At 35.8% G+C, this 18,052-nt stretch overlaps 1 protein-coding gene across 1 annotated transcript in view; it reads right to left on the bottom strand.

Moving 5' to 3' along the window:
• Positions 1-18,052, bottom strand: part of LOC107753185 (EGF-like repeat and discoidin I-like domain-containing protein 3) — a 199,392-nt gene that overhangs the window by 60,828 nt on the left and 120,512 nt on the right. The window contains exon 5 of the mRNA XM_016569310.1: positions 12,894-13,085. Within this exon, the coding sequence (XP_016424796.1) occupies positions 12,894-13,085 (192 nt within the window). The remainder of the gene's footprint in view (positions 1-12,893; positions 13,086-18,052) is intronic.

Below are 18,052 nucleotides of genomic sequence, written 5' to 3'. Positions count from 1 at the left end.
AGTAAACAATTTAATAATGCAATTGAAAAACAGATAATTGATATGACAACTAAAAACAACTAATAATAAAATTAATGCCGCGATTTCAATATTCATAAGGATTCATTTTAGGTGTCGTCAATACGTCAGTTTTGTGTTTAAATGCTGAAAATAGGTAAGTATTTTGTATGTTTAGATGCTGAAAATACGTCAGCATTGTACGTATAATTGTCAGCATTGTACGTCAGCATTGTTTTTAAGTAAATGTATGTTTTATAGAACCACATTTTACGTAAAAATACATACGAATTATCATGAGATCACTTAATCTTGTTTTATGCTTTCAAATAATTAGACATGCTAAAACAGAATTTGGTTACAATAAAACATAAGGTTGTAAAAAATAAAAACATTTCATAGGGCCCTAAACATGTAATATTTGTTAAACTTTTAATAAATTGATGTTAAATTGTTTAAGTTTCATGATTTTAATTAATTAGACATGCGGTTTGATTAATAAAATTTAATTTAACCATTAAAAAGGAGTCCAGAAAAAAAAAGGGGAAAAAAAACGAAAGCCCCCAAAGCCATAAACCTAGGGGAAACACTGTTCCTTTTTCCTTTGTTCTAGTTCCTGCTAATCTTTAGTTGCCATAGTTTCTGAGTTGATTATATCATTCTGTTCATTTGTGCATTTACCTTCGTTTTCGTGTGATTACCACAAACAGTTGTGTGTAAGGTGCAGTCACATTAGCTACATTTCTGCAAAATCTTGCTGGCAAAAAGGCATTGTTCATTGACAACAGTGTAGCGATGTATGAAATATCTGTTGGGTATACTTTATCCTTGTAATATGTATATACAACAATTTTGCATTCACTTAAATAATAACCTCTTTGTGAATGTCTTCTGCACAGTTTGACATCTTTAAAATGTCAAATTGTGCATCCCTACAAGCACAGCAAATGTGGAGTGTTTTTAAATTCATTTTAAATCATAACTGCAATTTTTATCAGAAAATCAAAATGAGATTTTTTTCCAGCAAATTGTGCTGCTCTACTTCAGTAGTCAACAGAAAGCACTTTACAAAATCCTCTAACCATAAACTGTGTTTCCATGTAGCTTGCCATTAATATATTGACCTGTAATGGCCATGTGAATTTGTAATTACGCAGAAGTGAAAATAAAGTGGACCCGAAACACTTTACACACACAAAGCACGTACACCAGGCGAGGAGCTCATTTAAAGCGTTCACACACAAGCCTAAATTATTGCAAACAACCCTAAAACTAATCAAGTGTCAGACAGATGCTGACAGAAAAGCGAGCAGGACAGGACTGTTTGTGCACTGTTTATGAAAACACAAATGGCATGAATCTGGTAATGGAGATATGAACCCTTTCAGTTCTTGGACATTCAGACATCTCTGATCTCACACAGCCTCTTCATCAGTGCAGAAACGATGGCAGCAAGACGAGAGTCATTTATATAAGCTAAACAATGAGTAGCCGGCTAGTCAACTGCTCTTCCAGACCAGTAGTTGTGGAAGCCCTACAGCCAGAATTTCCATTTAGACAACCTGCCAAAACGGTTTCCATCGGACCCTCCCAGTTCCTGATTCCATAGTCACTCTTTCTGAAGTACACTGCTGGCTGTTAAAGCCAAGCCCTGCTCCATTATACATTCCTAGGAAGCCCAGGGAAAGAGAGAAAACTCTTATATGCTAGGAACAGATCTGGCTGATTAAGCTTTGTCATACATCCTCAGACCATCCTTTGAATTTTTGAACATATTGTGTTTGACAAACTACAGCTGTATCCTATGATCCTTCCAGGACCCCACTGATTCTATACTTGAGATGCATTTTCAGTAGTTTGGCAAGTACTTTGAGCTCTTCACAGTGAAAAGCTACAGGCCTCTGGTTTTAAAGTAGGCCACACAACCTGACAGCCTTCTGGGAGTTTTTTTAGTTTTGTAGCTAGCCTGTAGAATATCAAATATTTTTTTTCTGATCTTTTTTTTTTTTTTAACACCACAGGTAAAGTGCAAACACAACAGGAATGTACTGCTTTCATAACCAGTGTTCAGTGAAAATAAATAAATAAATAAATAACCCTTTTTACTCTAACATTTCTAGTAAGTTTTACAAACAATTACAAAGAAACAGCAAGCAACACCTTGAATAAAACATGAACATTTGAAGTAGAAAAACATAAATAGTATTTTCTTTTCAAATGTACTTCAATTAACTTTATTTAAAACTTTGAAAAACAGTGTGGAGGACATAACTAGCAATTAGCAATGCTTCTAACGTGACTACTAATCTGCAATGCTACTAATTAAACTATAAGAAATTTAGGTTTTGAATTATAGACATTTCCGGGTTTTCCTGGGACTAGTGTTAATTTTGTCATTTAATTTTTTATTAATTCTTAATCTTAGTCTTTTATATTAGTCTTAGTCTTTGTCCTGTGTCAAATGTACTTTTTAGTTATTATCATATTTAGTCAACCTTGTACTGTGTTTGTTTAGTCAAGTTTAAGTTGACTAGCATTTTAGTCTAGTTTTTGTCATGCTGCATAGTGGTTAAACTGATTTTAAAAAATAGCAATATCTATATCGCTCAAAATTATAATTTCAATGATTGTTTTCATTTGAGAAATTTATTTTTCAGGTATTGCACTTTCACCAATAAGCACTAATCATGTGGACTCATAGACATTGTTTATTTTACCTCATCTAGTGTACAGATTATTATAGGCTATTTATTATTTAAATTAATATCAAAGGTTTAGATAGGCACACTCTCTACATTATGAAAACTGGTAAAAACAAACAAAAATTATTTTAACACTGAAATTCCTAATAGTAATTCCAATAATTCCAAATTGCAATAATGTTTCTCTATTTAAACAACAGTGGTTAAGTAAGTGCAATTATTCAGCACCCACAATCGCAAACAAAATAGCCAAGATCTAATGACAGAACACAGACTGGCTGAATGATACTTTCATTTAAGCTGAACATCTCACATGGAGATCACTAAACTTCAGCTTACTTGTTTGTTGGTGTTTTGAAATCATCGTCAGTGATTCCGCAATGTAGAGCGAGCGTATGCACATGGTTGCCAGATTGCAGAAATTGAGCAAACACTGGGCATAAAACATATGCTTTTAACAGAGAAGCTCTGAGTTTGGGGATTTGAACTCTTGATATATGGCAGCCGGACACATGAAAGCTCGTGTAGCAGAGTGTGTACAGCAGTCCGCAATAATTTGTCTCCTTTTTTTCAATGAAAATAAAAAAAAGATTTTGCTTAAATTTTTTTTATTTTTTTCTAAATACATTTTAGTCTCATCTTTTATCATCAACGATATTGCATGTTGATATAGTCACAGTTATCATTTATTGACCTTATTGTCATCTCGCCATTGTCTCGTGGCTCGTCAACTAACATTTTTCATAATAGTTTTCTTTAACAAAATTAACACTGCCTGGGACTGATGTATCTGATGGAGACTGACAATAAATATATTTTTTGTCAATTTTGATCTGTAAATAAAAGAAAAAAAAAGTGTACATTTTTGAGCACTTTATTTATTGCGTTTTTCTTTATTGTGAAAGAAAACAGACATACAGGCAAACAACTATTCATTGTTGAGAAAGTAAAAGTTGAACATTAAACACTGAGTGTGTGATTCAACTCCAACCTGTCCTTCACATCACAGAAAAGCAGCTGGACTGGCAAAGACCACTGTGTCTTTACACTGCCACTCTGTCTAGTCAATCAACCTGCTTCATTCATTCAGTCCACTGTGCACACAAATCAATAATCAACATTCAGATGTGTGATTGTTGTGTAAATACATTTATGTCAACTCTGTGCAGCATTTAACACTATGTGTCAATCTTTTGCCGCAATGATGCAGCTTCTATGCAGAATAAAATGGCTCTAGACAGACAAGTTTAACCATAACATAACTGGCTCATAACTTCACCCTATCTTAACTTTGTGCTTCCATTGTCAGTTTGCTCTTCCACAGCAGGGCACATCCTCAATGTTAGCGTTAATCTGAAGTACAACTGAAACTGTGGGAGGGAGGATGTGCCCACAGGGACTGACACCATGCCAAGCCAAACTGTTGTGTAGGTCACGACTCTCTGGTCCAACAAACACTATCACTCAAATTTAAGTGCTTAGTGGGAGAACAAGAGAGAGAAGAAACACAAATCTAAGATAAGATTATGTAAAACAGTGATTCTCATCTGCTTTTGCTTCAGGACCTAGAATTTTCATTGGACATCAGGCGGTTTTCTTCCCCCCCCTTTTTTTTTTTTTTTGCTATCCTAACCATGCATGATTATATGGTTTGTTACATTTTATATTTGGCAACCAGCATTGTTTATTTTCCCTGATGTCTGTGACCCCATATCAGAGCAAACCTGTCAAACCTCCCAGCCATTTTTGGGGTCATGACCCACCATTTGAGAAGCACTGATGTAGTAAATACATGCAGTGAAATGCAAAAGGCTAAATTAAAATGAAGTTTCAAATCTGCTCCCTCCTACACACTCCACACTTCCAGCATGCACCAGAGAGAGAAGCACTAATGTCCTTCTTGCATGGCTTCATGACGGGGGGAGGCCGTGAGCAATATGGAAATGAGCGCATACTGCTGCTCAACTCACAGCCTGTGTTACTGCCGTCTGAATGCGTACACATGTATTAATGCATACACTTGCGCACATATGGTGCAACCCCATCCATCACACTCTACATATGTACACATAAACCGCCATCGTTGAGCAAAGAGGTGATCTGCACGTAATGAGCCTTTCAAAATGACTCCCACACTATTTCTCAGCCTAACTCCTCTGTCTAACTAATGGAGAAATGCTTGGAGACCCAAGACTAAGTTAAGGCGTTTAGTCAGCCTTCAAACAGCGAGTGAGAGCAGTCAAGTCTTTGTTTTCCCCAGAGGTAAAAAGCTGTCTGACAAGCTCCTGAGGGACGGGGCGTGGAGTGTAGCTGAGTGCTCCGAGTGTGAAAGGGAAGAGGAAGACAGCTCAAGCTCGTAGACAGACAGCCATGAAATGGGGGAAAAGTAATAGTCATAATACAGGGTTTAAAATGATTTGTTAACGCTGAGTGGGGAGTGTGTGTGTGTGTGTGTTGCTTCACAGTCAGCTACACTTGATGACAGCTAATTCACTATCCTACTGTGTGTGAGCAATGGGCTGGGATTTTGAGGGGCCACACAAATCACTAGCTGAATTCGTTCTCCTAGCCTTCTCTCTGAAGATGTATCAAAAACTCACTAAACCACTGACAGCGGCTACAGCACAAGCTGGGAGCACACGTCAAGTTTTTGAAAGAACAATCACTTTCTGAATTTCTGAGTTAACAAAGTTAACACTTTACATTATGGTTCCCTTTGTAAAGGTTTTCATAAATGACTAAAAACTAATTTACAAATGCATTATAAACCATTGATAATCAGTTATAAATGCATGGATAAAAAGGGTGATTTTAATGCAATTCCTGCCAAACAGTGAGCCATTTTAACTCATGTGTTATAAATGCTTAATAAATATATTAATACTTATTTCATTCAAAACCAGATTCCTGATTTATTTAATGATGCAGCAACTATTATAGTGAGACTGAAGGGTGTTGTATTTATGGTTTTCACATTAAATTCTCATGACTCATGTTACTTTTCGTACTATGCTTAACAGAAGCCACTCTGTATCTTACTCTAAATCTTTTGTTTATCAAGATAAAATGATCAAACTTTATTTTTATTTTTTTTGGGGGGGGGGGATCAGTATTGGTTACCTGTGAACCTTAATGTAGGGTGAACCATTTATTCATGAATTATAGATGTTAGTAACCTATGAAAGCAAACCTTAATGTAAAGTGAACAGATGTGAACCATTTATTAATGAGTTATAAACATTAATAACCTGCGAAAGTGGACCTTAATATAAAGTGAACACCTATATGAACCATGAAATTATGAGTTATAAACATCAATATCCTGTTAAAGTGTACCTTAATGTAAAGTGAAAAGCAGTGAACCATTTATTAATTATAAATGGTTAGGGTTAGGGTTAGGTTAGGTTAGAGTTAGGGTTAGGGTAACCCTAACTCTAACTCTAACCTATAGTTATAAACATTAATAACTAGTGAAAGTTGACCTTATTGTAATAAAAAAAATATATATATGAATAAATAAAAAAAACAGGCAATAACAACACATGGTTATTTAATATCTGTAATTTTAGAAGTAGAAGAAAAAAAACCCATCTAGTTCCACATACCGTTACTGTGATATAAAATTACTCCTACTGTGATATAATATTCTGGTCACATAGCCCACCCATAATGTTCATTATACACCTTATACACCAATTAATCTCAATCTATCCTTTCATAGACTCGCACAAGACAAAAACAGGGGTGACCAATTAAAGCCGCATGACTAAAAGGCCATGACTGGGTGATACTTCATGCTCATAATGACCACAGATGCTGGAGTCACTTCATCTAATGGAGATGCACGCTGGAGCCATGTGTGGAGGGGCAACTGGAAACATCTGGCACGGCAATATTTGTCAATTTTGAGGAAATTGATTCGGTTGTGGATGGCAGACATAAAATGGCTGCAATTCCCAAAGGCCGTTTATCAGCCTGACACCCAATCATGCAAGAGTCGTTTACCAATCATGATCTCAATTCTCCAGCCACTAACCGGGTTTTTAAGTTGTTGTGGTGGGTGGAAGGAGAATGAGAGTCCTGCACAAACAGACACACACTCTGACGCACACACACCACTGCAGACTGCACTGATTTCAGTAATAAAACATCTCTGCCTTCATGAACACATGGGTTTATTTAATTATTTATGTATTCATTTTTCCCCCTGTAAATAGTCTGTAAATGACAGGTCTTAAGTCTTCCATTAATTTTTAATTTTTGGGTTCATATTGCTTTTTTTAAACCTGTAATCTGGCCACAAATTAAATTATGTGATGCAATATGTTCATCATTCAATGTGTAGACTATATAGATGTTATTGGCACCACATTATATCCACACTGTAAATGCAAATTTTGAAATGCAAAAATGATTTCTGAAAGATCATCTGACACTGAAGACTGGAGAAATGGCTGCTGAAAATTAAGCTTTGCCATTACAGAAACAAAAAATAAATTTTAAGATGTATTAATATAGAAAACAGTTTTATTTTTAAACTGTAATAATATTTATTGCTGCTTTTGCTGTATTTATGATCAAATAAATGTGGCCTGGTTGAGCATAAGAGACTTTCAGAGAATGCTTGCAGGAGTGAACTCCACCACTTCAAAAGTGGTTAACCAGCATATTACGCTTATACTATGACACACTCTGCTGAGTCACGCACAGCCATAAATATTCCACCTCAAACATTCAGGCTTTCTGCTGCAGTGAGCACATTTTTAAAGATATCACAATGTGCTACCTTTTTTACCAACAGTATCATCCCTCAAGATTTAGTCACTGGTGTCAGCAGGGATAATCTGTAGACAAAGTGTTTAATTATGTGTTTACATATATGTGAAATTATATTCATGCCTCATATGATATTATATGATATATGATATTATAGCTTATATTATAGAATAGTATATTCTGTTGGTATATATGTATATATATATATATATATATATATACAGTGTTGGGGGTCTTATTTGCACTTGAAGACTGTTCACCAAAGACTAAATTTCAGTCCGGCAGAATTTTCTGCACACTTCACCACTGAGGCCAAAATGAGCATTGTGAATGTAAGAGCCTCACACTACGTTGTTTGTTTGAATTGTATTTCAGGGCAGTCCGTGAAGACGGATAACCTGGACAGATCCAGATGATTCCAGATCCAGCCTCTACACCAGACTTCTCACTCTCAAGGATTGCTGTCTACTAGATATTATGTGTACTCTTCAGACTTGGGTGCATGCAGATATTATTCAGGGACATGAACATTCGAATATTGCAAAAATAGAGAAAGTACCTTATTTAAGAATTTTGTGTTAATTGCGTAAATATAAAAAAATGTATGTATATTTACTGCTTTTTGTTTTGTTTTTCAAAGCACCTAAAAGCCAATTCACACTGCCATACTCCAACAGGGTGAACACACTGCCCAAGCAAAACAAATAAGCATGTTAGGTGTGAGATTCATTCAACTTGGTTTGCTGATTAAACATGATTAAATATTTGTTCAGAATATGTATTGTTGTGACTATTCATCTGGGAGGGGTGTGTATCAAGTAGCTTGGTTATGGTTTTGTTGAGGCTGACATGTGGAACCCATCTGGTCCAGCGTATAGGATCAGAATACGGCCAGCTATGGTCATACATACAGGTGGCTGAGATATGGATCTGTCATGGCCCATTTATGGCCCATATTTTGGCTGCCAGGTTTAGTTCACCTGGATCAGGCTCAGGTGTGGCTCAGTTTTGGGCTTTCTGGTTAAAGATTGGTGTTGATATGGTTTACTTAAGGTTGTGTTTTGGTTCCATTGTTACATTTTGATCTGGCCCAATTCAGGGCCAGTTATGGGTAATTAACTTGACTGAGACTTGTGTGGCCCTTGTCTGGAATGCAGACCTGGTCCACACTAGTACCGTAATACATTGCTGTATGTGGGCCAAGCAAAAGCTGGTTGTGTCGGCCGGAGCTGGGCCAGAGAAAAATTGCCATGTGGGTACATTTACTGCTGTGTATTTAAACCTTTTAGTGTTGGATGAAAAACAGATTTTAGGCAATAATAATGCCATGTGACCATGATTTTCACTTTAATTTTCCCCCTTTGGTCTAACAAAGGTTTTTAGACTAGTGTGCAATTAAAAGTCTGCAGGATGCCGAGTCTGATTGAAATGCCAAGAGACGAAGAAGAACTGAGAGAGATGCATCAAATTTGAACTCGCCAATTAAATGTTGAGGATTCAGATTTCTGTACTGTGAGACAGATAGCCATATGCCACAGGCAAGTGGGTTAACTGACTGGAGTTAGAGAATTTTTATTTTGGGCTGTTCATCTAGGTTGAGTTTGAGTCACACTCATAGACCAAAGTGTGACAGAGGCCACATAAGGACCAGAGCAGCTCTGGTCCACCCAGATTGACAGCTACAGAACATACTAATAGTTTAAAGAGAAAAAAGTGCATTTTGTCAAATAATCCTAACTCATAATCCTAACATCACTGCATATTATCATATTTCAGTTGTGTATGTGCACTACTGTTTAAAAGTTAGGGATTGGTAAGATTTTTTAAAATGTTTTTGAAAGAAATCTCTTACAATAAATACAGTAAAAACAGTAATTTTGTGAAATATTTCAGCTTGTAACACTCCAAAGAGAAAGGAAAACTTGAAATCGCATCATATGACCCCTTTAAAATAACTTTTTTTTCCTATTTAAATGTATATTAAAATGTCATTTACTCCAGAAATGAAAAGCTGAAATTTCAGCAGCAAATTCAGCCATTACTTCAGTCTTCAGTGTCATATGATCCTTCACAAATGTTATTATGATCAATGTTGAAAATTTTTTTTTTTTTTTTTTTTGTAGAAACCATGATGCATTTTTTTTTTTCAAAAGTCTATGATAAATAGAATGTTCAAAAGAACATTTATTTGAAATATAAATCTTTTGGAAACAGAAGTATTCTGTAACATTATAAAAGTAATTGTTACTGTTGATAATTTTAACGCATGCTTACAAATATTATCTTCTTAAAAGAAAAAAAAAATCTGACCCCAAATGTTTGAACAGTAGTAGTCTATAGCTTGAAATAGGTTCATTAATTCATTAAACACATCCATTGGGTCATACAGATAATTGGTCCATGCTGTGTATCACCTTTGGAATTTTCCTCTTCTATTCCACATAAGATCTCCTGAAACAGTATTGTATTATGCTATACAGTATGTGCTTGGTTAAAAATAATCTAGAAAGTATGATGTCTTTGCAGAATAAACACAGAGACTGAACCCGAGTTACAAATTCAATGTATAAGATACTTAACATCCCACACACAAACCACACAATTACTCAATAACCACATACTTGACATATAAGCACTCATGCAGTTAACACCACATGACTTAAAGTAGCCGCAAACACAGCAAATAATACAGTAAACAATAAAACAGTGAACAATAAAGCATAGTTTGCTGGGAACCCTAGCCCACAGTCTCCAGCACCACAGATATCACTATCACCTTTTAAAGTACATTTACAACTCAATTGCGTTGTTATTGTAGAGTTAACTAGGTTGTGTAGAATGGTCAAATACGGTCTCATAAACACTAAGGAAAGAGGGGAAAAAATCATTATACTCAATGGATTTTGAGAATAGGCACAGGGGTCTATTCAATTTCACCAAGGTGGCCACTTGCAGATTTCTGGCCTTGACACTGAGTCAAAGGAGTGTAAGTGTTATTGGTAATGTGGTTAATATACTAAAAAAATGACAGCAGTTACAGATTTCTACCTTGAGATACTTGACGTAGTCGTGTAGCAGCAATATTTGAAAAGATAAACTGAGGATAAACCGCATAAATTGAATCTGACAGGTTACACTAAAACGTGCCTGGCAAGGATAAGTGCTGATATTTTCTAATGAAAGCCTTGGAAGTTACAGTAAAATACTTAAATGAATGGTGAGATTCAGGATATCGAGGAGACGTGCCAAATCCTGATCCCCCTCAAGAAATGAAATAAATAAAAGAAAAAAAGCATGCTGCTGAGTATTCCACTTCCTTCATGTCCAAAAGTGCCACTTCTTCAGTTATGAAATCTCACGCTTTTGTCCACTATGGACTTAAAGAAATTTCCCCAGTGTGTCACAAAGCAATTTCACACAACTGAGAAAGTCAAGATGCAAGTGCTACTGACAAATCTGCTGCTCCTCACAGAAATCCATGTTTACCTCTAGCTCTTTTTCTCTATATTATTTATAAACAAATGCACCTGTAAGAATTTATTTTAAAGAAATTAATACTTTTATTAAGCAAGGATGCACTACATTGATCAAAAGTGATAGTAAAGAACCTTATTTCATTACTTCATCCCTACATCTGCTGCTGTCAGTCTTGGGATTTTATAGCTCAGTGGACATGCATGGATCAACAGCTTAACCCTAATGATGAACCACTGATTCACAGGTAACATTTTGCTTTGAGTATGAGGGCTTTGGGTTCTAATCCACTCTAACGTAATTTTATATATTAATAAAACAAGTGGTGGTGACCAGTCCCCATCACCCCCACCCTAAATGACACTAGTTTTTGCATTTTATTCACCACCACAGCACCTGATGTCTTGAAGACACTAAGAAACTGAGGTAGAACTGACTGGAAAGAATGACAGTGAAGAAAAAGGATGTTAACGAGAGACAGACAGACACACTGTGTGTCACCTCTAATTTAAATGACTAGAGCTGAAGAGAGGTCATGTGGCAACTACCACAGCATATTGCCTTAAGCCAATCTGATGTTTCTAACACATCTCTCTGTGTTCTAACCCAGCAGCTCCACAGCACCAAAAGCTTCATCCCAAGAGGCATCATTAAAGTCAAACAAACTCCATAATACTTTAGATTTCTCCCTTTTTACTACTTTCCCCTCCCTGTCTCCCTTTCTAGCTCTCTCTCCACCTATAATCTTCACTCTTTACCTGCGAGCAGCTACTGGTGCACAAACAGTGGTTAACTTGTTACACTCACAAATCTGCAGTCAGACTCCTCCTATCATTTATTTTTTTCAGCTGAATTTCATCTCAGCTCCTCACAGAGGTCAGAGTTTTTTCACTACGCTGCTGCACGGACTACCCACTGAATATCAATTCAATGAAGGATCCAATTCAGTCTCTCTTTCTTTTACAAGCAGGCATTTAAAGAATAAATCTGAGGTTGACATGAGGCTACTCATCGTAAAACTAGAGGTAAATGGACTGAAACTTCCATCCACTGTGATTGTCTGCATTATCAATCAAATGTACTCTGCTGAAGAAACTTCATATGAATACTAAACCATCCACCAAAGAAACCAAAGAAATGGATTGATACACAAAGATGTAAGCCTGCCATTGCCATCAATCAATGGTAATGGGCTGACATGAAATGGTTCTGTGAATGGACAACGCTTTGAAACATTTCTGAATACTGACAGAGTTGCAGCCAAGGAGGGAATTTGTTAGAAAGACAACTGTTTTGATTTCTAGAGCGGATAACGGAGAGATCCTACTAAATTCAGAGCTTCCCTGCTAAAGAAAACAAAAACAACAACAGCAACAGCAACCAAAACAGCATAAATTGTCAAGAGCATATGTTATGTTTTAGTTGCTGGTGTGTTGGTATTTCAACAAGGCTTCTTGACTGGATTAATCACTTCTTTTAGCAGCCAGCACCACCATAAAAAGAGAGAGATAGAGAGAGAGAGAGAAAAAAACCTTGCAGTCAACCAGCCATACCAGCTAAATGTTTCTTAGTAAACAACACAGCGATGCTGCTCGACCAGCTCTAACCAGCATATTTTAAAATGACATTTATTCCTGTGATGGCAAAACTGAAATCATTACCAGTTTTCAGTTTCACATGATCATTCAGAAATAATTTAGTGATTTGGTGTTCAATTATTATCACATATTATTGGTGTTCAATTATTATTATTATTAGTAGTAGTATTATTATTAATTTACTTATTTCTTATCTTAAAGTTTTCTATAAGTATTTCTGCAATGCTTTGGCAATATGTAAACAAACAACAAAAAACACTCAGGCTGACAGGAAGAAAATATTTCTGCCAGTTACAGGTTCATTCAATGTTGATGGATCTTCATCCAGACTTAATCTGCCCGTGTCAATCTGTTACCTGAATCCAGGGCCATCTGTCATTCTCGGCTGCGGTCCAGGCGTTCACAAGACCCTTCTTATTCAGCCGGGCAAAGTAAGGGTACCATTTCTGGAGGCCGAAGAGCGCTCGGTGAGTGGAGGAGGCCGTTATCTGCTGGTTGGAGATGATTCCACCCTCCATGCCCAGCGGACCGGAACATTCTGCTCAATACACAAAAATGACACACGAATGGAGAGGTTAGATTTACAGAGTACAGACAAATGCAATCATGGCTCAACTTTACAGATCACAAGGTTTTGACAAGTAACAACAGCTCTCAGTACAAACGTGTTATTTGCACATTATTTTTATATGTTATGTGAAGGTAATATCCCCCCCCCCCCCACTAAGTCTGCATTTATTTGATCAAATATACTGTTTTCTATTTTAACATATTTTAAAATGTATTTTATTCTTGTGATGGCAAAGCTGAATTGTCCTGCAATCCACTGAGTCTGCATTTATTTGATCAAATATACTGTTTTCTATTTTAACATATTTTAAAATGTATTTTATTCTTGTGATGGCAAAGCTGAATTTTCAGCAGCTATTACTCCACTATAGCAGAAACAAATAGAGTTCAATTGAAAGTGACAATGAAGACATTTATAATGTCAGACATCCCACCTCTCCCGGAAGCTCCGGGAGTCTCCCGCATATTAATAGTGGCTCCCTGACGCCCGCAAATTAGATACAATATCCTGGAAATCATGGAGGCAAGGGAGAGAACGAGCAAGAGGAAAGAGCTCCACTTAAGCGAGAGAGAGACACATCATGTAGTGATATATAATCATAACCGTAGCCAGCTATGAGATCACCATATGACTATCTGCATGTATAATTCAGTTTAGACAGTTTGCAAGAATGTTTAGCGTCCATGGTATGAAAACGAACGCTGCGAGACGCTGGTGCAGTGAACGAATCTTGAGGGCGCAGCTTCCGTGTTGCCAGATCCAGCGATTATAGGCGTTTTTGGACTTGACTTTTCCACTTAATTTGACACTTTAGAGCGTTAATAGAGTGGGAAGTTGCAATTTAGGGTCAGCGATATCCTTATCTTATCTTATTTGCAAAATATTTGAAATAATTTTGTTTTTTGATTTATTTGTTTTAATAGCAATATCTGGCAACACTGCATCGCTGGCACTTAAACTGACAGTTATCAAAAGAGCCCATGGACATGTTATTGCTTACAGGATAGCACATTCTGTAAGGGAAACGCAAAAAAAAAAATATCATGATATTATCTGTTAGAAACGTTATCAACATTATCAAAAACAGTAGCATTTAACACTAGTACACAGATCTGTAGAACAAGTAGTTTACAGAATGAAATGAAATACGCAAACGCCATGAAAAAGTCTATGTTATTTTATTCAGTAGTCTTTACATTTTCACAAAGTCATGCTAAAAAGTCCATAATAGCACTAGACAAATTTATCATAGCGCAATGATTATTAATGAAATCTATAACAGTAATATGGATTGTTGCATGAATAATAAACAACTGATAAAAGTATCCACGCCTAATCTATAGTAAACAATGCAATAAATAGACTATGGTATAAATTCACAGTGTTCATCCTTTCAAAACAGAAAACATCTTTCACAAGCATCTTCATCTCTGTCTCACCTCACTAATTTTCAAACCCTGGCTATGGCTATGATAGTAAGTTTTGAATTGCAACAGAATGAACATCCTCTGATGATTGGTCTCATATGAGCTAAGTAGACCAAACAGTTATCGCTTATTTCATGGGGTCTGTAGCGTTTCAAAAGATCACTGAGCAGCAAATCAGCAAATTAGAATGCTTTCTGAAGGATCATGTGACACTGAAGACTGGATTAATGGCTGCTGAAAATTCAGCTTTGCCATCACAGGAATAAATTACATTTTAAAACATATATATAAAAAAAATATATATATTAAAAATAAATAAATAATAATAATAATAATAATAATAATAATAAATTGTAATTATTCCAACTTTTGACCAGTGTATATGCTGACAAAGACACGTACAAAATGAGTATATTTAGACTTTATTGACTCAAAATGTTAGGTATATTTGTATGGAATCTATAATCCATAAAGGTACAATTAATATGTTCACTTTATGTACGAACACATGTCTAAGACACCAAAAGGACATGACCATTTACACATCAAGCACACTCTTCCACTGCCTCCATGCTGTCTGTGAAGCTTCCTTGGCCCATTCCAGAGTCTGTGTCCTTGTTAGCATCACTCTGGGAACCACTATCCCTGCTTCTATGTTCCTCCAAGATATCTCCAGTAGACACACTGTCTTCTTCATCTTCCTTTAAAAAAATATATATTTCCTTTCATTCAGCATCTGAGCTGATTTCCAACGTCCCACCTGGGGGACATGATTCCACCTGCAGGAATCTTTTGCATGTTGTTTTCATTAAGGGCAATACTGGCCTTGGTGCTCTTTTTTTTTTCAAAATACTGAAGCTCACAACAAGCCGCACTGTAAGTGAACATGTTTCCATGAACTTATAATCTTCATCCTTGAAAGGTTTGATTTTTCTTCTCAAGGCTCTCTTCCAAAAAGAGAGTTTCAGGGACAAGTCAGCATGGTGTTTTCACAGGCTGCACACCTACATGTGCTTAAATACCTAGCTGTGTGAACATTTCATTGGAGAAGCATGACTTCCATGGAAATGTAATGCAATTAGATATTCTACAAGTGTCAGAAAGACTCAGAAACAGTTTTTATTTTGGCATCTTGCCTCAAAGGCATCCTCTCTTTCTCATCTGTCACTTTCACTCTCTGTTGTGGGGGTGGTCGTGGCCTAATGGTTAGAGAGTCGGACTTGTAACCTTGAAGGTTGCGGGTTCGAGTCTCTGGTCCGGCAGGAATTGTTGGTGGGGGAGTGAATAACCAGCACTCTCTTCCACCCTCAATACCACGACTGAGGTAAGGACCTTGAGCACGGCACCAAACCCCCAACTGCTCCTCCGGGCACCACATGGCTGCCCACTGCTCCGGGTGTGTGTCCACGGTGTGTGTGTGTGTGTGTGTGTGTGTGTGTTCACTGCTGTGTGTGTGCACTTGGATGGGTTAAATGCAGAGCACAAATTCCGAGTATGGGTCACCATACTTGGCCACACGTCACTTCAATTTCACTGTGAAAAAAATATTTAAATGTCTAATCGTCAGAGATAAAATGTGCACACATGCTAAAATTTAAGTGGGTCAACAACTAGGTTCCACCTAGATTTCCTTGGGGGAGGGGGGAAATAAATAAATAAATAAAAACATGAAGTGTAAACCATAGAAAAATCTGAATAAATATGCACATAGAGAAAAGAGTCAAATGTGGTTAAATAGGTCAAATTCCAATATTTTCCAAACAATGCTTTAATACTTTAGTTTTTACTGTTTGCTGAAAAGCCTACAATTGGCTGTTTATTGGCAACATATCCTGCTTTTCCTCTTTGTCTGTAAAGACACTACTGCTCAAAAGTTTGGGGTTGGAAGATTTTTTAGTGTTGTTAAAAGTAGTATCTTATGCTTATTGAGGCTGCATTTATTTGATAAAAAAAAATACAGTAAAACAATAATATTGTGAAACATTATTGCAATTCAAATAATAATAATAATAATAATCTTTAATGCCACATGATCCTTCAGACATAATTATAATATTTGCCGTTTAAAAACTTATAATAATAATAATAATAATAATTATTATTATTATTATTATTATTGTTGTTATTATTATCAATGTTGAAAACAGTTATTATTATCAATGTTTGAAAACAGCTGCTTAATGATTTTTGTGGAAACTGTAATACATTTTTTAGGATCATTTAATGAACAGGAATGTCAAAAGAACAGCATTTATTTGAAATACAAATCTTTATTTAATGCATACTTATTAATTTAGTGCATCCTTGCTGAATGAAATAATTGTTTTCTTTCTTTCTTTGTTTAAAAAAAAACACAAATATGGGGTATATCTGGCAAACCTACTAATAGATACTAACACTATAAACCTGCATCTCTCTCTTTTGTCCCACTGGAATTACTAAGATACTCAAAGCCTCTTTAGCCCTTACATCGTTACAACAAATATCCCTCTTTATGCTGCTTACAACTGAACCTTGTCCAGTCCCATTTAAAAAGGTTCCAGTAATTAGTCACCCATCTTACAAATCAATACTGGAATGCTGAATCGTCCTTCTGGGAAAGAGACGATGTTTGTGAATTTGTTAACTTAACATCGAGATGTGAAATGACATTCCACCATTACCTCCCCTGTTAAGGGTTATGAGATTGATTCAATTATTCAAGCACTTGGTTTATGAATGTACTATATAATAAATACTAATGTATATTAATAAAAATAAAATATTTTATGATTAAATACATTTCTAATTAAATGCTAATTTCACGAAAGAGCATTCATTAAATAAAATTAAAGTAATAGGATTTTTAAATTGGTAAACAAACCTAATTTGCATGCATTTTAACATGTAGTTATATGCCAAAGATCAAAACAGAGGAAGATAAATGCAGTGTTGTATGGAACATAGCACGCCTGCTGCAATACAACTGTTTTCCAGAGAGAGAAAATAAAAGGAAGATATTTCAAAGATGAACAGGATGCAGACAATCTACCCACTGTGTGGCTGTTAGTTCACCACTTATGGAAGACAGTACATTCTGTAACACACGGCTCAAAGACTTAAACATTAGAAAGTTTGTCTTTAGGTAATACTGTACAAAGCTGACTACATCAGTCTATAATAGATAACGTTATGAATGAGAACGAAAGGTTGAGGGGTGTAAATCATGAAATTACCTTCAGAACCTTTAGACTGAACTTTTGACCAACGACTGCATATTTATAACAGCAGTATGGAGAAATGAATTCGCATTAACTTTAAAACTTTGTATTAAATCTGAATAAAAATTGCGCTGTATAGCAATTCAAAACTATATATATATATATATATAATCACTCCATATATATGTATATAATTATACTATAATTATACTATTCATAGAGTATTAAGTCATCAGCACATCTCCATATACTTCCCATACTGTCAGTTTCAAATTTTCCAAAAAAAAAAAAAAAACTTCATGCCCCC

The sequence above is a fragment of the Sinocyclocheilus rhinocerous genome, unplaced genomic scaffold (genome assembly GCF_001515625.1).
Source record: "Sinocyclocheilus rhinocerous isolate Xijiao unplaced genomic scaffold, SAMN03320098_v1.1 scaffold3063, whole genome shotgun sequence".
Taxonomy (NCBI): domain Eukaryota; kingdom Metazoa; phylum Chordata; class Actinopteri; order Cypriniformes; family Cyprinidae; genus Sinocyclocheilus; species Sinocyclocheilus rhinocerous.
Note: the sequence above shows the minus strand (reverse complement) of the source record. Positions and strands in the feature narration are given on the sequence as shown.